The 17,263-nt window shown below is 44.5% G+C and overlaps 1 protein-coding gene across 11 annotated transcripts in view; it reads right to left on the bottom strand.

Annotated features, from left to right (window-relative positions):
• The window catches only part of LOC106583030 (membrane-associated guanylate kinase, WW and PDZ domain-containing protein 1), a 205,866-nt gene extending 189,004 nt beyond the window's left edge, over window positions 1-16,862 (bottom strand). For 7 of the 11 annotated variants that reach the window (XM_014166774.3, XM_014166775.3, XM_045705606.2 and 4 more), the window contains exon 1: window positions 16,031-16,861. In XM_014166774.3, the coding sequence (XP_014022249.1) occupies window positions 16,031-16,328 (298 nt within the window). In that variant the 5' untranslated portion in view covers window positions 16,329-16,861. Of the gene's footprint in view, window positions 1-16,030 lie in introns of all 11 variants that reach the window. The other 4 variants (XM_014166771.3, XM_014166772.3, XM_014166773.3 and 1 more) reach the window with 2 other exon arrangements.
• Between the last annotated feature and the right edge of the window lie 401 nt (window positions 16,863-17,263).

Here is a 17,263-nt window from a genome sequence, read left to right as displayed (position 1 = left end):
TTCCTCTTATTACCAATAACTATTTACCATCAGAGAGCCTATTCTCCATATAGTATTACACAGATTGGGGCAATACAATCACAGGTATAGGAGCTGTCACCTCTTGTGTAAGTGTGTTGAGTGGGGTCATCACTTGCTTCCGAGCTGGGCAGGGAGAGAGGACAGTATGAAAAGGCTTGCAGATGCTGCATATCACCGTTAGATGATGTTCTTGGCTAAGAGATCCAATTACAGACTCCAACAACGAGATGTATTCTCTTTGCAAGATGGCGCCGATAGGCATGGTCACCCTGTTCATGGCTCCTAAGCAACTTAGCAGTTTTATCGTTTTGGGGGTTATTTCTCACCTTATTAGCTCAGAACCTCCTTTGCATTATTATATACAGCCTGAAATAACTTTTGGATATTAGAGAGGCAGGAACTCACCAGCATTGCGACCAGAAATACAACTTTCCTGACTGGGATCCTTTGTTTGTACCCCCCAAGGCAATTCCACTTATCCCAGAAACTGGAGAAGAGATCAATCGGGGTGGACTCCGATTTACCACCCACTGCTTCAGAGTACATTACTCGCTAGTGTTCAGTACCTGGACAATAATGTAGACGAGCTCAGGGAGAAAACCTCCTTCCAGAGAGACATCAGGGACTGTAACATACTCCTCTTCACAGAATAATGGTCCTCTCTGGATATACTGTCCCAGTCCATACAGCCAGCTGGTTTCTCAGTACACCGTGCAGACAGGAATAAAGAACTCTCTGGGAATAAGATAGATGAAGGTGTATATTTCATGATTAACTACTCATGGAGTGATTAAGGTAATGTAGAGGAACTCAAGTCCTTTTGTTCACCCAACCTAGAATACCTCACAATCAAATACCGACCACATTACCTACCGAGAGAAATCTCTTCGGTCATCATCACAGCCGTGTATATTCCCCCTCAAGCCGATACACCGACGGCTCTCAAGGAACTACACTGGACTTTGTGCAAACTGGAAACCGCATATCCTTAGGTCACATTTATTGTAGTTGGGGACTTCATTAAAGTAAATCATAGGAAAACGCAACCAAAGTTTTAATCAACATCACCTGCGCTGCTCGCTCTTCAAACTCTCGACCATTGCTACTCTTGCTTACAGGAAGGCTACAAGGCCCTGCCAAGCCCTCCCTTCAGCAAGTTAGATCATGCCTCCATCCTGCTCCTTCCTATAGGCAGAAACTCAAACATGAAGTGGTAAGGACTGTTCAACACTGGTCTGAACAATCGGAATCCATGCTTCAAGATTGTTTTGACCATACGGACTGAGAAATATTTTGGGTTGTATACACTGACACGGTGACTGAGTGCATCAGGAAGTGTATATGGGATGTTGTTTACACTGTGATGATTAAAACTGCATTCGCGCAAACCTGAAAGCGCGAACCACCGCATTTAACCATGGCAAGCTGACTGGGAATATGGGTGAGTACAAAACAATCCAGTTATACCTTCCGAAAAGCAATCAAACAGGCAAAACGTCAAAACAGAGAAAGTGGGGGTCGCAATTCAACAGCTCAGACACAAGACATATGTGAAAGGGACTCCAGCCAATCATGAATAATAAAGGGAAAACCAGCCATGTTGCGGACACAGACATCTTGCTCCCAGACAAGCTAAACCCAGTGCCGCTGACCACCACCACTCGTGTCTCATTTCATGTAAGACGTGTTAACCCTCGCAAGGCCGCCGGCCTTGATGGCTTTCCTAGCCACGTCCTCAGAGCACACACAGACCAGCTGGCTGGAGTATTTTAACGAACATATTCAATCTCTCCCTATCCCAGTCTGTTGTCCCCACTTGCTTCAAGATGTCCACCATTGTTCCTGTAACCAAGAAAGCGAAGGTAACTGAACTAAATGACTAATCGCCCCTTAGCACTCACTTTTGCTTTGAGAGGCTAGATGAGGATCAAATCACCACCACCTTACCCGACACCCTAGACCACTGCAATTTGTATACTGCCGCAATAGATCCAAGGAAGACGCAATGCCATCGTACTGCCCTATCCCATCTGGACAAGAGTAATACCTATGAAATAATGCTGCTCATTGACTACAGCTCAGCCTTCAACAACATTGAACCCTCCAAGCTCATCATTAAGCTCGGGGGCCCGGTTCTGAACCCCGCCCTGTGCAACTGCATCCTGGACATTCAGACAGGCCTCCCACAGGTGGTGAAGATAGGCAAGAACACCTCCACCATGCAAATACTCAACACAGGGGCCCCACAAGGGTGCACTCTCAGCCCCCTCCTCCCTGTCAACAAAACAAAGGAGCTGATCGTGGAATTCAAGACACAACAGAAGGAGCATGCCCCCATCAACATCGACGGGCCGCAGTGGAAAAGTTCCTCGGCATACACATCACTGACAATCTGAAATGGTCCACCCACACAGACCGTGTGGTGAAAAAGGAGGCTGAAGAAATTCGGCTTGGTCCATAAGACCCTCACAAAATGTTACAGATGCACCATTGAGAGCATCTGTTGGGCTATATCACCGCCTGGTACGGCAACTGCACCGTCTGCAACCCCAGGGCACTCCAGTGGGTGGTGCGGTCTGCCCAACGCATCACCGGGGGCACACTGGTATGGTGTTAACTGCTGAGCTATAGTCAATGAACAGCATTCTTACATCGGTATTTCTCTTGTCCAGATGGGATAGGGCAGTGTGATGGCGATTGCATCGTCAGTGGACCTATTGGGGCAGTAAGCAAAGAGTGGGAGTGGGTTTAGGGTATCAGGTAGGGTGGAGGTGATATGGTCCTTGACTAGTCTCTCAAAGCACTTCATGATGGCAGAAGTGAGTGCAATGGAACCATAGTCATTTAGTTCAGTTACCCTCACTTTCTTGGTGTGTCTGCGAGTATTTGCAGACACACCCCCTCCTTGATCAAGAGCCTTGCTGTGAGCAAACTGTGAGTAGCATTTTTTTTGTTACTTATAACTTCATGAGCTGGGATGTCGGTATTGGTTGAAGCTGGGATAGGGATTGGTTGAATATGTCCGTAAATACACCAGCCAGCTGGTCTGCGCATGCTCTGAGGATGCAGCTAGGGATGCCGTCTGGGCCGGCAGCCTTGCGAGGGTTAACACGTTTAAATGTTTTACTCACATTGGCCATGGAGAAGGAGAGCCCACAGGCTTTGGTAGTGGGCTGTGTTAGTGGCACTGTAATGTCCTCAAAGCGAGCAAAGAAGTTGTTTTGTTTGTCTGGGAGCAAGACGTTGGTGTCCGCAACGGGACTGGTTTTCTTTTTGTAATCGGTGATTGCCTGTAGACCCTGCCACATACGTCTCGTGTTTGAGCCGTTGAATTGCGACTCTACTTTGTCTCTCTACTGACGCTTTGCTTGTTTGATTGCCTTGCGAAGGGAATAGCTGCACTGTTTGTATTCGGTCGCGTTTCTGGTCGCCTTGCCATGATTAAAAGCGGTGGTTCACGTGAATACTGCCATCAATCCATGGTTTCTGGTTAGGGAAGGTTTTAATGGTCACCGAGGGTACGACATCTCCAATGCACTTGCTAATTAACTCGCTCACCAAGTCAGCGTATACATCAATGTTATTGTCTGAGGCTATCCGGAACATATCCCAGTCCACGAGATCGAAGCAATCTTGAAGCGTGGTATCCGAATGGTCAGACCAGCGTTGTATTGACCTGAGCACCGGCATTTCCCGTTTTAGTTTCTGTCAATAGGCTGGGAGCAACAAAATGGAGTCACGGACAGATTAGCCGAAAGCAGGGTGGGGGAGGGCTTTGAATGCATCACGGAAGTTTGAGTAGCAATGATCCAGAAAGCTACCAGCTCTTGTCGCGCATTTGATATGGTGATAGAATTAATTATGTATGGTTCTTAGGTTAGCTTTGTTAAAATCCCCAGCTACAATAAATGCAGCCAAAGGATGTATGGTTTCCAGTTCATATAGAGTGCAGTGAAGTTCTTTCAGGGCCGACGAGGGATCTGCTTGGGGGGAGGGGGAGGATATACACAGCTGTGACTATAATCGAAGAGAATTCTCTTGGAAGATAATGCGGTCGGCATTTGATTGTAAGGAATTCTAGGTTGGGTGAACAAAAAGACTTGAGTTCCTGTATGTTGTTATGATTAACGATTCATGGTGTAATCACAAGGCATACACCCCTACCCTTCTTCTTACCAGAAAGATGCTTGTTTCTGTCGGCGCGATGCGTGAAGAAACCAGGTGGCTGTACCGACTCTGATAACATATCCCGAGTGAGCCATGTTTCCGTGAAACAGAGAATGTTACAATCTCTGATGTCTCTCGAAGGCAACTCGTGCCCTAATTTCGTCCACCTTGTTACCTAGAGATTGGATATTGGCGAGTAATATGCTCGGAAGCGGTGGATGATGTCCTCGCCTTCTGAGTCTGACCAGTAGGCCGTTCTGTCCGCCTCTCCTGCGGCGACCGTGTTGTTTTTGGTCAGCCTCTGGGACAAGATCGCATGTCCAGGGTGGAGGTCCGAACAAAGGATCCACTTCAGGAAAGACGGATTCCTGGTCGTAATGATGGTAAGTTGACATCGCTTTTATATCCAATAGTTCTTCCCGGCTGTATGTAATAACATGTGAGATTTTCTGGGCTAACAATGTAAGAAATAATACATAAAAAAAAAAAAATAACTGCATAGTTTTCTAAGGACCTGAAGAAAGGCGACCATCTCTGTCGGCGCCATTCTTGCCATTTGAAGGGGTGTCCACATACTTTTGTATGACCAGGAATACATCTTTCCTTACAGTATGGAATTCACAACCAAATGTTTTCCAGTTAGATCTTATAACTATTAAGTTAACTGTGTAAAATGTGCTAAATGTTCTGCAGTTGCTCATTTGGTTTGCTAATTTAGTAGCTAGTAAGCTATCTAGCTAAGTGTTTAGCTTCTTCCAAAATCAAGCTTCACTTGCCGGTAACAGCAGAGAATCCCCTCCTGGAGCAAGAGCCTTGCTGTGAGCAAACTGAGTAGCATTTGTTTTGTTACTTATAACTTCATGAGCTGGGATGTCGGTCCTGAAAATAGGTCAGAGACTATAAAAATGTTTGCAATGCATTAGTTAGCATTGTCTATGGGATTTTACATGTACTTGTTAGCATTGCCAACCTTCGAATTACAAAAGGCTCAGTGGGGTTTGAAAATATAGCCCCTTGTGTTCAGTGCCGATATTACCAAACAACCCGGAATGGCACAAGGTCGGTATGAAGGTAAGACAATCTGGATACCGCCCAAGCCTAACGTTAGCATATGCTACCGTACCTGTAGACTTCATCATTGCTGCACACAGAGACATACAGATGGCATCCAAGAGTTCATCCGACTCTGGTTAAGTAGAAAAACTTAATTGCCAGAATCTCGCAGTATCCCTTTAAGACGAACAAGTCAATGCTGTGGATAATCACTTTCCTATGCCTTCATCACAATTACTGCTAGCAGACACAGTGTAGCAATAGTCTCACCACTAATCCACACCATGAGAAGCAGAACCAAAACCAAACCTTAGGACAACATTAAAAATAGGCAAGTCCCTGTAAAAACCTGTGGCTGACAGAGAGCAGAGACCTGTAGGTGTATCATTGCAAGGAAACAACAAAAACAACAACAAAGCAGATTGAAGGAGGAAAACAGCACTAATGTTAGAAACAAACAGCATTATGTTGTCATCTAGAGTCACGTGTTTATTTTGAAAAGTTATAGCACCCCACAATTTACATAAAGTAGGTTTTTAATAGGACCATATCGTTTAGTCAAATTCGTGTTATTTTTTACCATGGAAAATCTGCTATTGTAGTACAACCCTACGTCCTCCAATACATAAATAAAGCATTCCACTGCAGAGTGATAGAGATAATGAGAGCAGTGGTGTGTGTGTGTGTGTGTGTGTGTGTGTGTGTGTGTGTGTGTGTGTGTGTGCGTATATCTGAACCCTCAGAGTTTGATGCTGGCTGTGTGGCACTTAAAGTGATGATGCAATTCCAAAGCGAGCCAAAAGATCACCACTTTGTGCATTAACATTTTAACTAACACAGCTAAATACAAATCTCCACATTAAAGGGTTCAGAATAGCCTGCAACTGGCCACAAGCATCCGCTTCAAACAGTTTGTTCAATTCAGCTTGTCAGTCTCTCTGCTGGTTAGTCAGGGAGAAACTAAGCATAAATAAAGGCATGTAAATTAACTCGTCATAGTCATAACATCATTGTTTCCATAGGGGTGTGTGTAGGGCGAGGTACTGTACTGTGAAGGAGGAGGCCCCTGTTCTATTAGGGAGAACAGAGTCTCCAAGTAAGACAACGTTTCACCTAATTCAATATGTTTTTTTAGGCAAAGGGAAAAGGACCGTGTGGAAACAGTCATGGCCAATGGCACCAACAGCTATGTTAAAAAAGGAAATGTGTATGCCTGTGTGTGGGGGGCATGTTCTGGCTGGCCCGCCCACGCCATGACAGGGCAGGGAGCAAATTGTTGAGGGGGACTATTTTCCTGGCGTGCCTGGCTGAGGGAGAGGAGCGATTGATCGATGGCGACAGAGTGAACAGCACATGTCACATTGGGGACGCCTCTGGCCCTGACCCGTGGCATCTGAGCCGCTCCTCCACTGCTCCGCTTCCATTGGGAGTCGTCACGGAAACAGACGTCCACCATCACTGCCAATCAGATCACAGCACTACAGAGCTGCTGCTAACTATCTGGCCATGCTAGGAAGGACAGAAGAACAGAGCTTTCTAAAAGTCTATGCAGATTGCTGCCGTTGGGAGGACCGTGAACAGTATACACACACACACACACACACACACACACACACACGTGAGCTACAAGGTATGATGTTGATGATGTGAAAGAGCGGACCAGCGTGTGTCTACAGGGGTCCACCAGTGCAACGCCAGTGTGTGCAGTCTGAACTAGGAGTCATTATGAAGGTGTTGATAACATGCTGAGTCTGGTTGTAATCTCTGTGCCCAGCAAGTCCTAGGTGTGGATGAAGGGATCAGGACAGGACATGTTTAAAGGTCTGCTACAGAGAAACGTTCTGCCCTGCACTGTATATCACCATGGCTATGGCATTTGGCACTATACTACCACCACATATTGCTGAGCAAATAGATGTAGCCCACCTGTACAGATGATGACATAGCAGTACATGACACCCTGTTGTTAAACACCACCATTTTGGAGCATTAGATAATAGCAGTTTCCAGCTAACAGCCACATGCTTTCTCCATCAAGGAAACCAAATGCTGGTCAATCACAGCAGCTGACATTTCCAGATGAGCGATTTGGAGTAAACTCCTGAAGCCCCCCCCACATATTCATGTTTCTCTAGGTAATTCATAGTGACTAATGAGGGTCTAAATGAATAACAATTAATGAATGACATTTGGGTGGTGATTAAATGTCAAATGTGCTCTGAGAGCATGCTAATGCAGGATTTTTACAAACATGAATCATCAAAACATATCCTGAACAGACACCAGAAACACAGATGGTAGATGTAAATCATAGTTCGGTGTAAAACACACACACATTTGCATCCAATCTGGTTCTCGTTATCCAAATGTGTTTCTTTCGTCGGCCCACCAAGTGTCACTACTGAAAATGGTACTTACTGCAATGCCATGTGACACACACTAATCCATAACTCCCATGAAGGTCCTTATAGTACAGCTTCTTGTCAAGAGTTAACATGGGGAGAAGGGTTCTGCCAAGTCAGCCCAAGTTAGTTCACAGACATCTGAGACCAACCCCGTCATCGAGAGGCTCCACAATTCACACACTCAGATGACAAAGAGAGAGAAGATAAATGATTGAGAGAGAGAACGGAGGAGCAAAAGAGAAGATGGAGACTGGGCTGATGAAGAAGAATAGAACAGCATGCTAGAGCAGTGCACACTGGGGATTCCTCTGGTGTGTATGCCATGCCTTGGGCTTCCAGACCAAACAGAAACACACGACCCCAGAGAGTGCGTGTGTGCAGTCTTGCTGGCTATTGTGGAAAACACAACCATGTCTATATAATCCTCTTAAATCAGGACGGCCTGTCCTCAAATCCCCAAGAAATGTGTGTGTGTGAGAGAGATGGGGGGGCACCAGCAGAAGCTAATGAGATGTGTAATCGGACCCCAGGGCACTGGTCTGGTCTAAGCATAATTAAAAAGGTAAAGAAAAAAAGCATCTCCAGAGAACGGAGGATAGACTGACTAAAAATAATCAAAGCAAATTAATATTTTTGATTCCTAAGCTATGTTTTCATATTTTATGACAATAGCAGAGATAAGGTATGTGTGAGTGTATGGCCTCCTGATTATTAGTATTTCATTTGAACATGGAAGATTCTTGACTTCTATGCCGCCAAGACTATTAACATCTACTTCTGCTCTTATAAATTGACTTCCTGGTAGCAGTATGCCCGTTGGAGCAATACTGCGTCTAATTTGCGTAAACAACAGCAAAACTGAGACAGGGCTTTGGCACGTCAGCATGCGTCACCCTCTGCCCCGCTCAGCTCCAGGCTGATCAAATCAAATGCAATGATGATCAGATTCCTGCAAGCGTTGGATGTGAAGAACACAACTTTGTATAATGGTCAACTGAACCTTCTAATGAACACTGTGTGGGATTGCAGAATGACTGTGGAATGCAATTCCCTTCTGATGTCACTGCAATGGGACGGATTTAAATCAAACTTACCATAGCAGTCAAAGGCTTCACAGTAAGCTCATACCCACACCCCTCAGCCATTAGACGCCATACACACTGTGATACTGCACACGACTGTGCCTGAGAAACACCTCCCAGATATGGGATTATGCTAATATGACAGCCACATTGACAATGTGGGAATAAGCAGAGGCCTTATGAGTAGATTTGTCAAATGATCCACTGCTTGGGATGTGTTAAAGAGATGGGAAGCGAAGACTGAGAACTGGGAGAAATATCTAGAAGCTCTAAATCTCAGCCACTCAACAAGACGTGTGTGACTTCATCGTCTGACAGGAAATCAAGGGGGGGGGGGGGGGGGAATTGGAGAAATTAAAGAATGTCACCGACTGTATCCTCCTTGAGGAATGACCATGATGACGAAGAGGCTGTTGACAGGAGTTCTAAACATCATGGGTTCACAATTACAATGGATCTGAAGGATACAACACCTTCCATCCAGACAGGCAGGCAGAAAGAGCCTGAAGCACAGCTGAGACCCCATTCACTGTTTGCCCACTTCCTTTGTAACTAACATAGGTAAATTAAACCCAGAGATTGTGTCTGAACACATTGTGCGGGGGAAGTTGAGCTGGTCGACTGTGTCAGTGAATACAAAGATGGGGGGGCTGTGGGGGTTCACACAGAGGAAAAGGAAATAAATGCTTCCACATGCAAAGACAGAAGGAGAGCAGTAGCAACGTGTAGGTTAAAAAATATATATAAAATGTTTTTTTAATCACTGGTGAAGCCAAGCCAGAATTAAAAAAGCTATATTACAACCTGTGTTGTGATAATTACGTTGTTTGCTCTATAACCTGTTAGTTCATATGCCTTGACACAGTGATATATAGGCCTAAAGGCAGAGACAATAAGAAGATACCGTAGCAGAATAAATTCAACCACACCCTTGTTTCATCAAAAAAACATAGAGCAACCTCTGTCCGGTGAAGACCACAAAGCATATTGCATGTAACAAACAGTTATATGACCTACAGCATGGTCAAGCAAGTTCATGTTTCCAACATTTTCGGACCCCTAAACAACTATTGATTTAGAACACCGGAGAGTTACCGCAAATCGCAAAGAAAACAGGACCCGCCTCCACTATTCCACATAATCAAATCCCCTATGCTTAGTTTAATACAGTGACAACTAAAAGATACCAAAAACAATATAGTCCAATCAACATAAGCTAAATATGATGTGGCTGTCCGTGGTTGTGATTGTCTGTGTCGTAGGCTACCTGGCTAACTTCCTTTCATGGGCAACCATGAGTCAGCTAGTTAACAATAGCGTTCTACATCTAGCTACATATTGAACTTCCATCCTCACAGGCCAGGGGCACAATGAATTAATTTCTGGTTGGATCAGAATCGCTGTTATAATCATTGGCCAGTATGGAGAATTAAGTAAAACCACAAGTCCAAATCCCCATCTCCATCCATGACTAATTTAGGAAAGGGCCAATAGGCTGTACATGTGCTCTAGCCAACAGCGCACAGATAGAGTTGGCTAGAGTGCACGGTTGGCTAGAGTGCATGTGTCAATACCAGAGTGGGCACACTATAAACTCAACATTTTCTGTTAGAAAACCATCAGTAGAGTTGAAAATGTGATGGAAACCCATTCAACTTTTATTTGTTTTAATCCATTACATAAGATGAATGTGTTTTTATGTGCACTACGTCATCACGCACAGCTTTTAATCTGCAACAAGTCAATTTGATGGAAACATCTCTGGTGGGAAAACACATTGCTTATGCTGATTTTTTTTTTTTTATAAAAGGGAAGCCAAATGCCTGCTGGCTTCCTTTGCATTCAATGCTACGGGCGGCAACAATGTCATACTCTTTTTGACCAGACAGCATCAGATAGATGGGCTACACATACAGAGGCACTGTTTCGCTCGCTAAGATGCTTTCTCCGGCGAGATACACTACATAACCAAAAGTGTGGTCACCTGCTTGCCGAACATCTCATTCCAAAATCATGGCCATTAGTATAAGTTCCCCCTTTGCTGCTTTAACAGCCTCCACTCTTCTAGGAAGGCTTTCCACTAGATGTTGGAACATTGCTGTGGGGACTTGCTTCCATTCAGCCACAAGAGCATTAGTGAGGTCGGGCACTGATGTTGGGCGATTAGGCCTGGCCCACAGTCAGCGTTCCAATTAATCTCAAAGGTGTTCAAAGGGGTCGGGGTCAGTCAAGTTCTTCCACACCGATCTCGACAAACTATTTCTGTATGGACCTCGCTTTGTGCCTAGTTAAATAAAAATAAGGCACAGGGGCATTGTCATGCTGAAAGAGGAAAGGGCCTTCCCCATATTGTTTCCACAAAGTTGGAAGCACATAATCATCTAGAATGTCATTGTATGCTGTAGCGTCAAGATTTCGCTTCACTGGAACTAAGGGACCTCGCCCAAACCATGAAAAACAGCCCCACACCATTATTCCTCTTTCACCAAACGTTACAGTTGGCACTATGCAGGTAACTTTGTCCTGGCTTCCGCCAAACTCAGATTCATCCGTCAGACTGCCAGATGGTGAAGCATGATTCATCACTCCAGAGAACGCGTTTCCAATGGCGGCGAGATTTACACCACTCCAGCCGACGCTTGACATTGAGCATGGTGATCTTAGGCTTGTGTGCGGCTGCTGGGCCAAGGAAACCCATTTCATGAAGCTTCAGATGAACAGTGATTGTGCTGGCATTGCTTCCAGAGGCAGTTTGGAACTCGGTAGTGAGTGTTGCAACTGAGGACAGACAATTTTTACGCATTAGCACTCGGCGGTCCCGTTCTGTGAGCTTGTGGGGCCTACCACTTTACGGCTGAGCCACTGTTGCTCCTAGACATTTCCATTTTACAATTACAGCACTTACAGTTAACCGGGGCAGCTCTAGCAGGACAGACATTTGATGAACTGACTTGTTGGAAAGGTGCCATCCTATGACGGTGCCACGTTGAAAGTCACTACTAAGCTCTTCAATAAGACCATTCTACTGCCAATGATTGCATGGTTGTGTGTGCAGAAATAGCTAAATCCATTAATATGAAGGGGTGTCCACATACTTTTTTCCCCTCACTGTATATATACAAAAGTATTTGATCCCCTGCTGATTTTGTACGTTTGCCCACTGACAAAGAAATGATCAGTCTATAATTTTAATGGTAGGTTTATTTAAACGGTTATTTAAATCCAGAAAAATGCATGTCAAATGTTTTAAATTGATTTGCATTTTAATGGGGGAAATAAGTATTTGACCCCCTCTCAATCAGAAAGATTTCTGGCTCCCAGGGGTCTTTTATACAGGTAACGAGCTGAGATTAGGAGCACGCTCTTAAAGGGAGTGCTCCTAATCTCAGTTTGTTACCTCTATAAAAGACACCTGTCCACAGAAGCAATCAATCAGATTCCAAACTCTCCACCATGGCCAAGACAAAAGAGCTCTCCAATGTTGTCAGGGACAACATTGTAGACCTACACAAGGCTGGAATGGGCTACAAGACCATCGGCAAGCAGCTTGGTGAGAAGGTGACAACAGTTGGTGCGATTATTCGCAAATGGAAGAAACACAAAAGAACTGTCAATCTCCCTCGGCCTGGGGCTCGTGGAGTTGCAATGATCATGAGAACGGCGAGGAATCAGCCCAGAACTACACGGGAGGATCTTGTCAATGATCTCAAGGCAGCTGGGACCATAGTCACCAAGAAAACAATTGGTAACACACTACGCCGTGAAGGACTGAAATCCTGCAGCGCCCGCAAGGTCCCCCTGCTCAAGAATACATATACATGCCTGTCTGAAGTTTGCCAATGAACATCTGAATGATTCAGAGAACAACTGGGTGAAAGTGCTGTGGTCAGATGAGACCAAAATGGAGCTCTTTGGCATCAACTCAACTCGCCGTGTTTGGAGGAGGAGGAATGCTGCCTATGACCCCAAGAACACCACCCCCACCGTCAAACATGGAGGTGGAAACATTATGCTTTGGGGGTGTTTTTCTGCTAAGCGGACATGACAACTTCACCGCATCAAAGGGACGATGGACGGGGCCCATGTACCGTCAAATCTTGGGTGAGAACATCCTTCCCTCAGCCAGGGCATTGAAAATGGGTCGTGGATGGGTATTCCAGCATGACAATGACCCAAAACACACAGCCAAGGCAACAAAGGAGTGGCTCAAGAAGAAGCACATTAAGGTCCTGGAGTGGCCTAGCCAGTCTCCAGACCTTAATCCCATAGGAAATCTGTGGAGGGAACTGAAGGTTCGAGTTGCCAAACGTCAGCCTCGAAACCTTAATGACTTGGAGAAGATCTGCAAAGAGGAGTGGGACAAAATCCCTCCTGAGATGTGTGCAAACCTGGTGGCCAACTACAAGAAACGTCTGACCTCTGATTTCCAACAAGGGTTTTGCCACTAAGTACTAAGTCATGTTTTGCAGAGGGGTCAAATACTTATTTCCCTCATTAAAATGCAAATCAATTTATAACATTTTTGACATGCGTTTTTCTGGATTTTTGTGGTTATTCTGTCTCTCACTGTTCAAATAAACCTACCATTAAAATTATAGACTGATCATTTCTTTGTCAGTGGGCAAACGTACAAAATCAGCAGGGGATCAAATACTTTTTTCCCCTCACTGTATATTCTATTCAGCCTCTTGCGAATTAAAGGTAAATTATGAAACAGAGATATTAAAAAGTTTCGTTTTTTTCTTGGTACATTTTTTTGGGGAAGCCTGGCTTCCCTTGGCATCCATGAATACACACCCACTGAAAGAGAGATTCTCGACCTACCACCCACACTGCCATAAATCTGAGCCACAGGACCAGCTAGCTATACTCCCACCACAATTTTTTAAAAGTTTAACTTTTTCCTTTTGGATTTACAACAGAGTTTAAATCTGCTGAGCTTGTGAAGTGTATCAGGCTAGCCACACATCATGTTGGTGAAACTTAAACTTGAATACCCCTGTAAATTAACTGAATTTGTCTTTGCCTTTCCTTCGGACTGATCCCTGGCTGAATAACTGACTCAGTCAGCCCAGTGTAGTATATTAGGAGGGGATTAACAGCATCACATGGAGTTATGCTGTGCTCTGATGTGATCCAGACACTAAATACCTCCTCACTGACCCCTGACCTTGATGCTGTGTTTCATGCTGCCTGGTCTGATCGGCCCAGCCCCATGGAGCGCCATACACTGATCCCACAGCAAACACACACAAGGACTTGCTAAATGACACATGGGTCCATTAACTATGGGAGCCTTGAGGTATACTAATCCGCTTCCATGTTAAAGCCTGTGTGTGTGTGTGTGTGTGTGTGTGTGTGTGTGTGTGTGTGTGTGTGTGTGTGTGTGTGTGTGTGTGTGTGTGTGTGTGTGTGTGTGTGTGTGTGTGTGTGTGGGGCAGGGTAGAGGAAATGTAGACCAGGATAGAGCCACCCGTATAGATTTTTTTTTAATCATAATTTTGAACATGATAATAATCTGCAACCAAGTTCCCTCAAAAACAGTTTAGTGTTCAGACTAGATACCAAACAGACTGAGACAAAATGTATTAAATAGGAAATGTCAATCAAAGACATGTCTCTCTCTTTATGATATGCAGCAGGAGTCCTTTCAACAAAGCAGGGAGTGTGGGAATGCATGTCGAAACTACGCACATATTACATAATCCAGTGAATGACTCTCCCAGAGCTACCGACTGTGTCAATACAGCAGCATGGCCACATAATGGCATGTGGCACCCGGTGGCAGCTCAGTACTGTGTGTACTGTAATCAATCCCTGTACAAAAGCATAGACTGTTGGCCGTTAAAAAGCCACAATTAGCACCAAAAACATGCTATGCCCGGCCTGTACCCTGAACTTGAGTGAGGATGCAGAAATGTTCAACACCTGATGGATAATAGCCTAATCAGCACCGCCTTTTGCCTTCGCATTCATCAAACTGTGAAAATGACAGACACGGCAGGTAACCTAGTGGTTGGGCCAGTAACCGAAAGGTTGCTAGGTCGAATCCCCGAGCTGACAAGGTAAAAATCTGTAGTTCTGCCCCTGAACAAGGCAGTTAACCCACTGTTCCTAGGCCGTCATTGTAAATAAGAATTTGTTCTTCACTGACTTGCCTAGTTAAATAAAAGGTAAAATAAACATTAATTTGAGCTAAATTAGGAAATTTAAACTGAACATAAGCTACAGATGGCCGTTGTTGCCAAACATATTTTCCCAATTAAGCCTGATTAGGGAGAACATTTTCTAGACAGCATGCATTTTTAAAACCTGAAATGGCATATGGTCATGTGACTGTATCGCCACGGCATCCCCTCCTCCATCCCTCCAAACAGGATCTGGAAATGAGACTGGAGTGGGAGCTGATTGGCCAGCTTCCTGATATTGTCTCAAGTCATTATGAACATGGGCAGGATGGCCACATTCTTCCTATTAGCCTAGACAGAGGGGATTCATCAACCAAAACTAGAACCATGCGGCATGGCCTGTGTGTTGACTCGGGAATTTGTTGTATGAAAATGACAAGAAAATAGGTAGTCCACAGGTTGCCCATCAAGTGGCTCTTGATTTGGGCCAATGAAGTAGGCCTATGTGCTCAGTTTATAAACAAATAGAAGTGGAAAAACAGATATTTTAGTGATTTTTCTCCCCCTCTTTCAACCACAAAGAAACGTTTTAAAATCAGTCCGATCCCAGAGTGGCACAGGCACTAAATCATAGCTCTGAGTATTCATACAAGCCTGCCAGACACACTGGGTTTGTGTCACATTGGCTTAGTGTCAAACTACAAGGCCGGGATGAGTCAAGTTGACCATGAACAGTTCACACTGGCCAGAGCTGCTGTTTGTATGCTTTTGTTAATGTTGTCATCTTCCTGCTATGGTATGAGCAGAGGTTGGGATGTAGTCAACTCTCAGTAAGTGCCTTAGGCCTAATGAGTAGGCAACAGCCAAGATAGCACCTACAGCGTCGATTTGGTACACTCCAATCATAAGTAATTTAACTGCTGAAATGCAAGGCATGTGGGTGTTGTTTTAAGGGGAAAAGGGCAATTCAACATACATAAATCACTCACAATGTATGAGTATGTATATATCTGACGGAACTAAAACCTTGAATGGGATTCTGAAAAGTGGGAAATGATTTAGTACATATTTATTACATAAGATTTTAGTGCCTTGTCCACTTTCATACATCACTCAGTGTGGACGAATGAGGCGCTCTGGGACGCTCTGCTGCTGCATCCGTGTCATCTCTTACCTTGTCTGACCGTTTTCAATCTGATGGGACCATTGCAATTCTTTATCACTGTCTGTACATCATACAGAGGCAACCCAGAGATCGAGAGGTTCTCTACTTCCAATATCAACGCCCCTTCTGTTAATTTTCCATTTTTGTAAACCACGGTGGCATCGTTAACTTGTCCGATGTAAGCGAACTCTCCGTTCTCCGCACCACCGAGTAATTGCACATTTAAGTCACCGCGAGCGTCTTTGAGGACCGCGCACTCGTTAACTTTAGTGGTCCAGTGATTCTTCTTTTGGATCACTTTGGACATGATGAATATCCGACACCAAACAGGTGGTCTCGCAGAATTATAGAAATATAGACAACACAACGTGTCTCCGAATATAATATCCAAATCAGACGCAGCAAACTTTCTTTTTCTTTCCGTGAAGCATGAGTGCTGCTGTCAAAATATGCCCATCATTCACGCAAAACAAATCAAGCCATTCTTGTCCGATGGACCACTTCTGTAGAAGTCCTGGGCAGCTGGTCCTAATTTGCAGGTATTGTTTTTCTCATCTTCCTTGCCGAGTAATCTCTTTTATATATATCTCTTCGGCGTCTGCCAAAGTACCACTAACCTACAGTATCCACTTGTTAAAATCGTTTCTCAGTTCCTTCTTTATAAAACCACTTTGAATATGTTCCGTTCAAGGTCCAAGCAATGGAGGTTTTCTTTGAATACGCGGTGAGTTGGTTGGTGGTACCACACAGACCACGGCTCCTTTAAGCAGGTACAACGTTTTGTTACATTTTATCCCACTCCGCGTGCTGTAGCGATCGAGAGGTGCTGATAGTAAAATGAGCGCATGCGTCCGGTTTCCCTACGGAGTCCAGAGGGATATCCTGCTACACCTATTACAGGGTCCTAGTGCTCCGTTCGTCAACTACTGACATGGTATTTAAAAACACAGTAAACTAAAGCACGGATAATATTGACTTTGACCAGAACTAATGTTTAAAAACCACATTCTTAGGAGGTTTAATTGCATTTCAATAAATTGATACCAATGAGGAGGGAATTCAGTCAATCTTTCTTTAGTCTCTACAGCTTTAAATCATTAGGCTACACCTCCACTCTGTGTCCGGTTTTTAATGGTCTTTTACTGGTTTTCAATGGAATGCAGATCAGATTAACCTTGCCACTTTGCCAGGTGAAAGATATGTATTATTCTCTTTGGATTCAAATAGTTTAGGTTCTTTCTG

Source organism: Salmo salar, chromosome 22 (assembly GCF_965601325.2).
Source record: "Salmo salar chromosome 22, fSalSal1, whole genome shotgun sequence".
Taxonomy (NCBI): Eukaryota; Metazoa; Chordata; class Actinopteri; order Salmoniformes; family Salmonidae; genus Salmo; species Salmo salar.
This window is presented reverse-complemented; position numbering and strand designations above follow the sequence as displayed.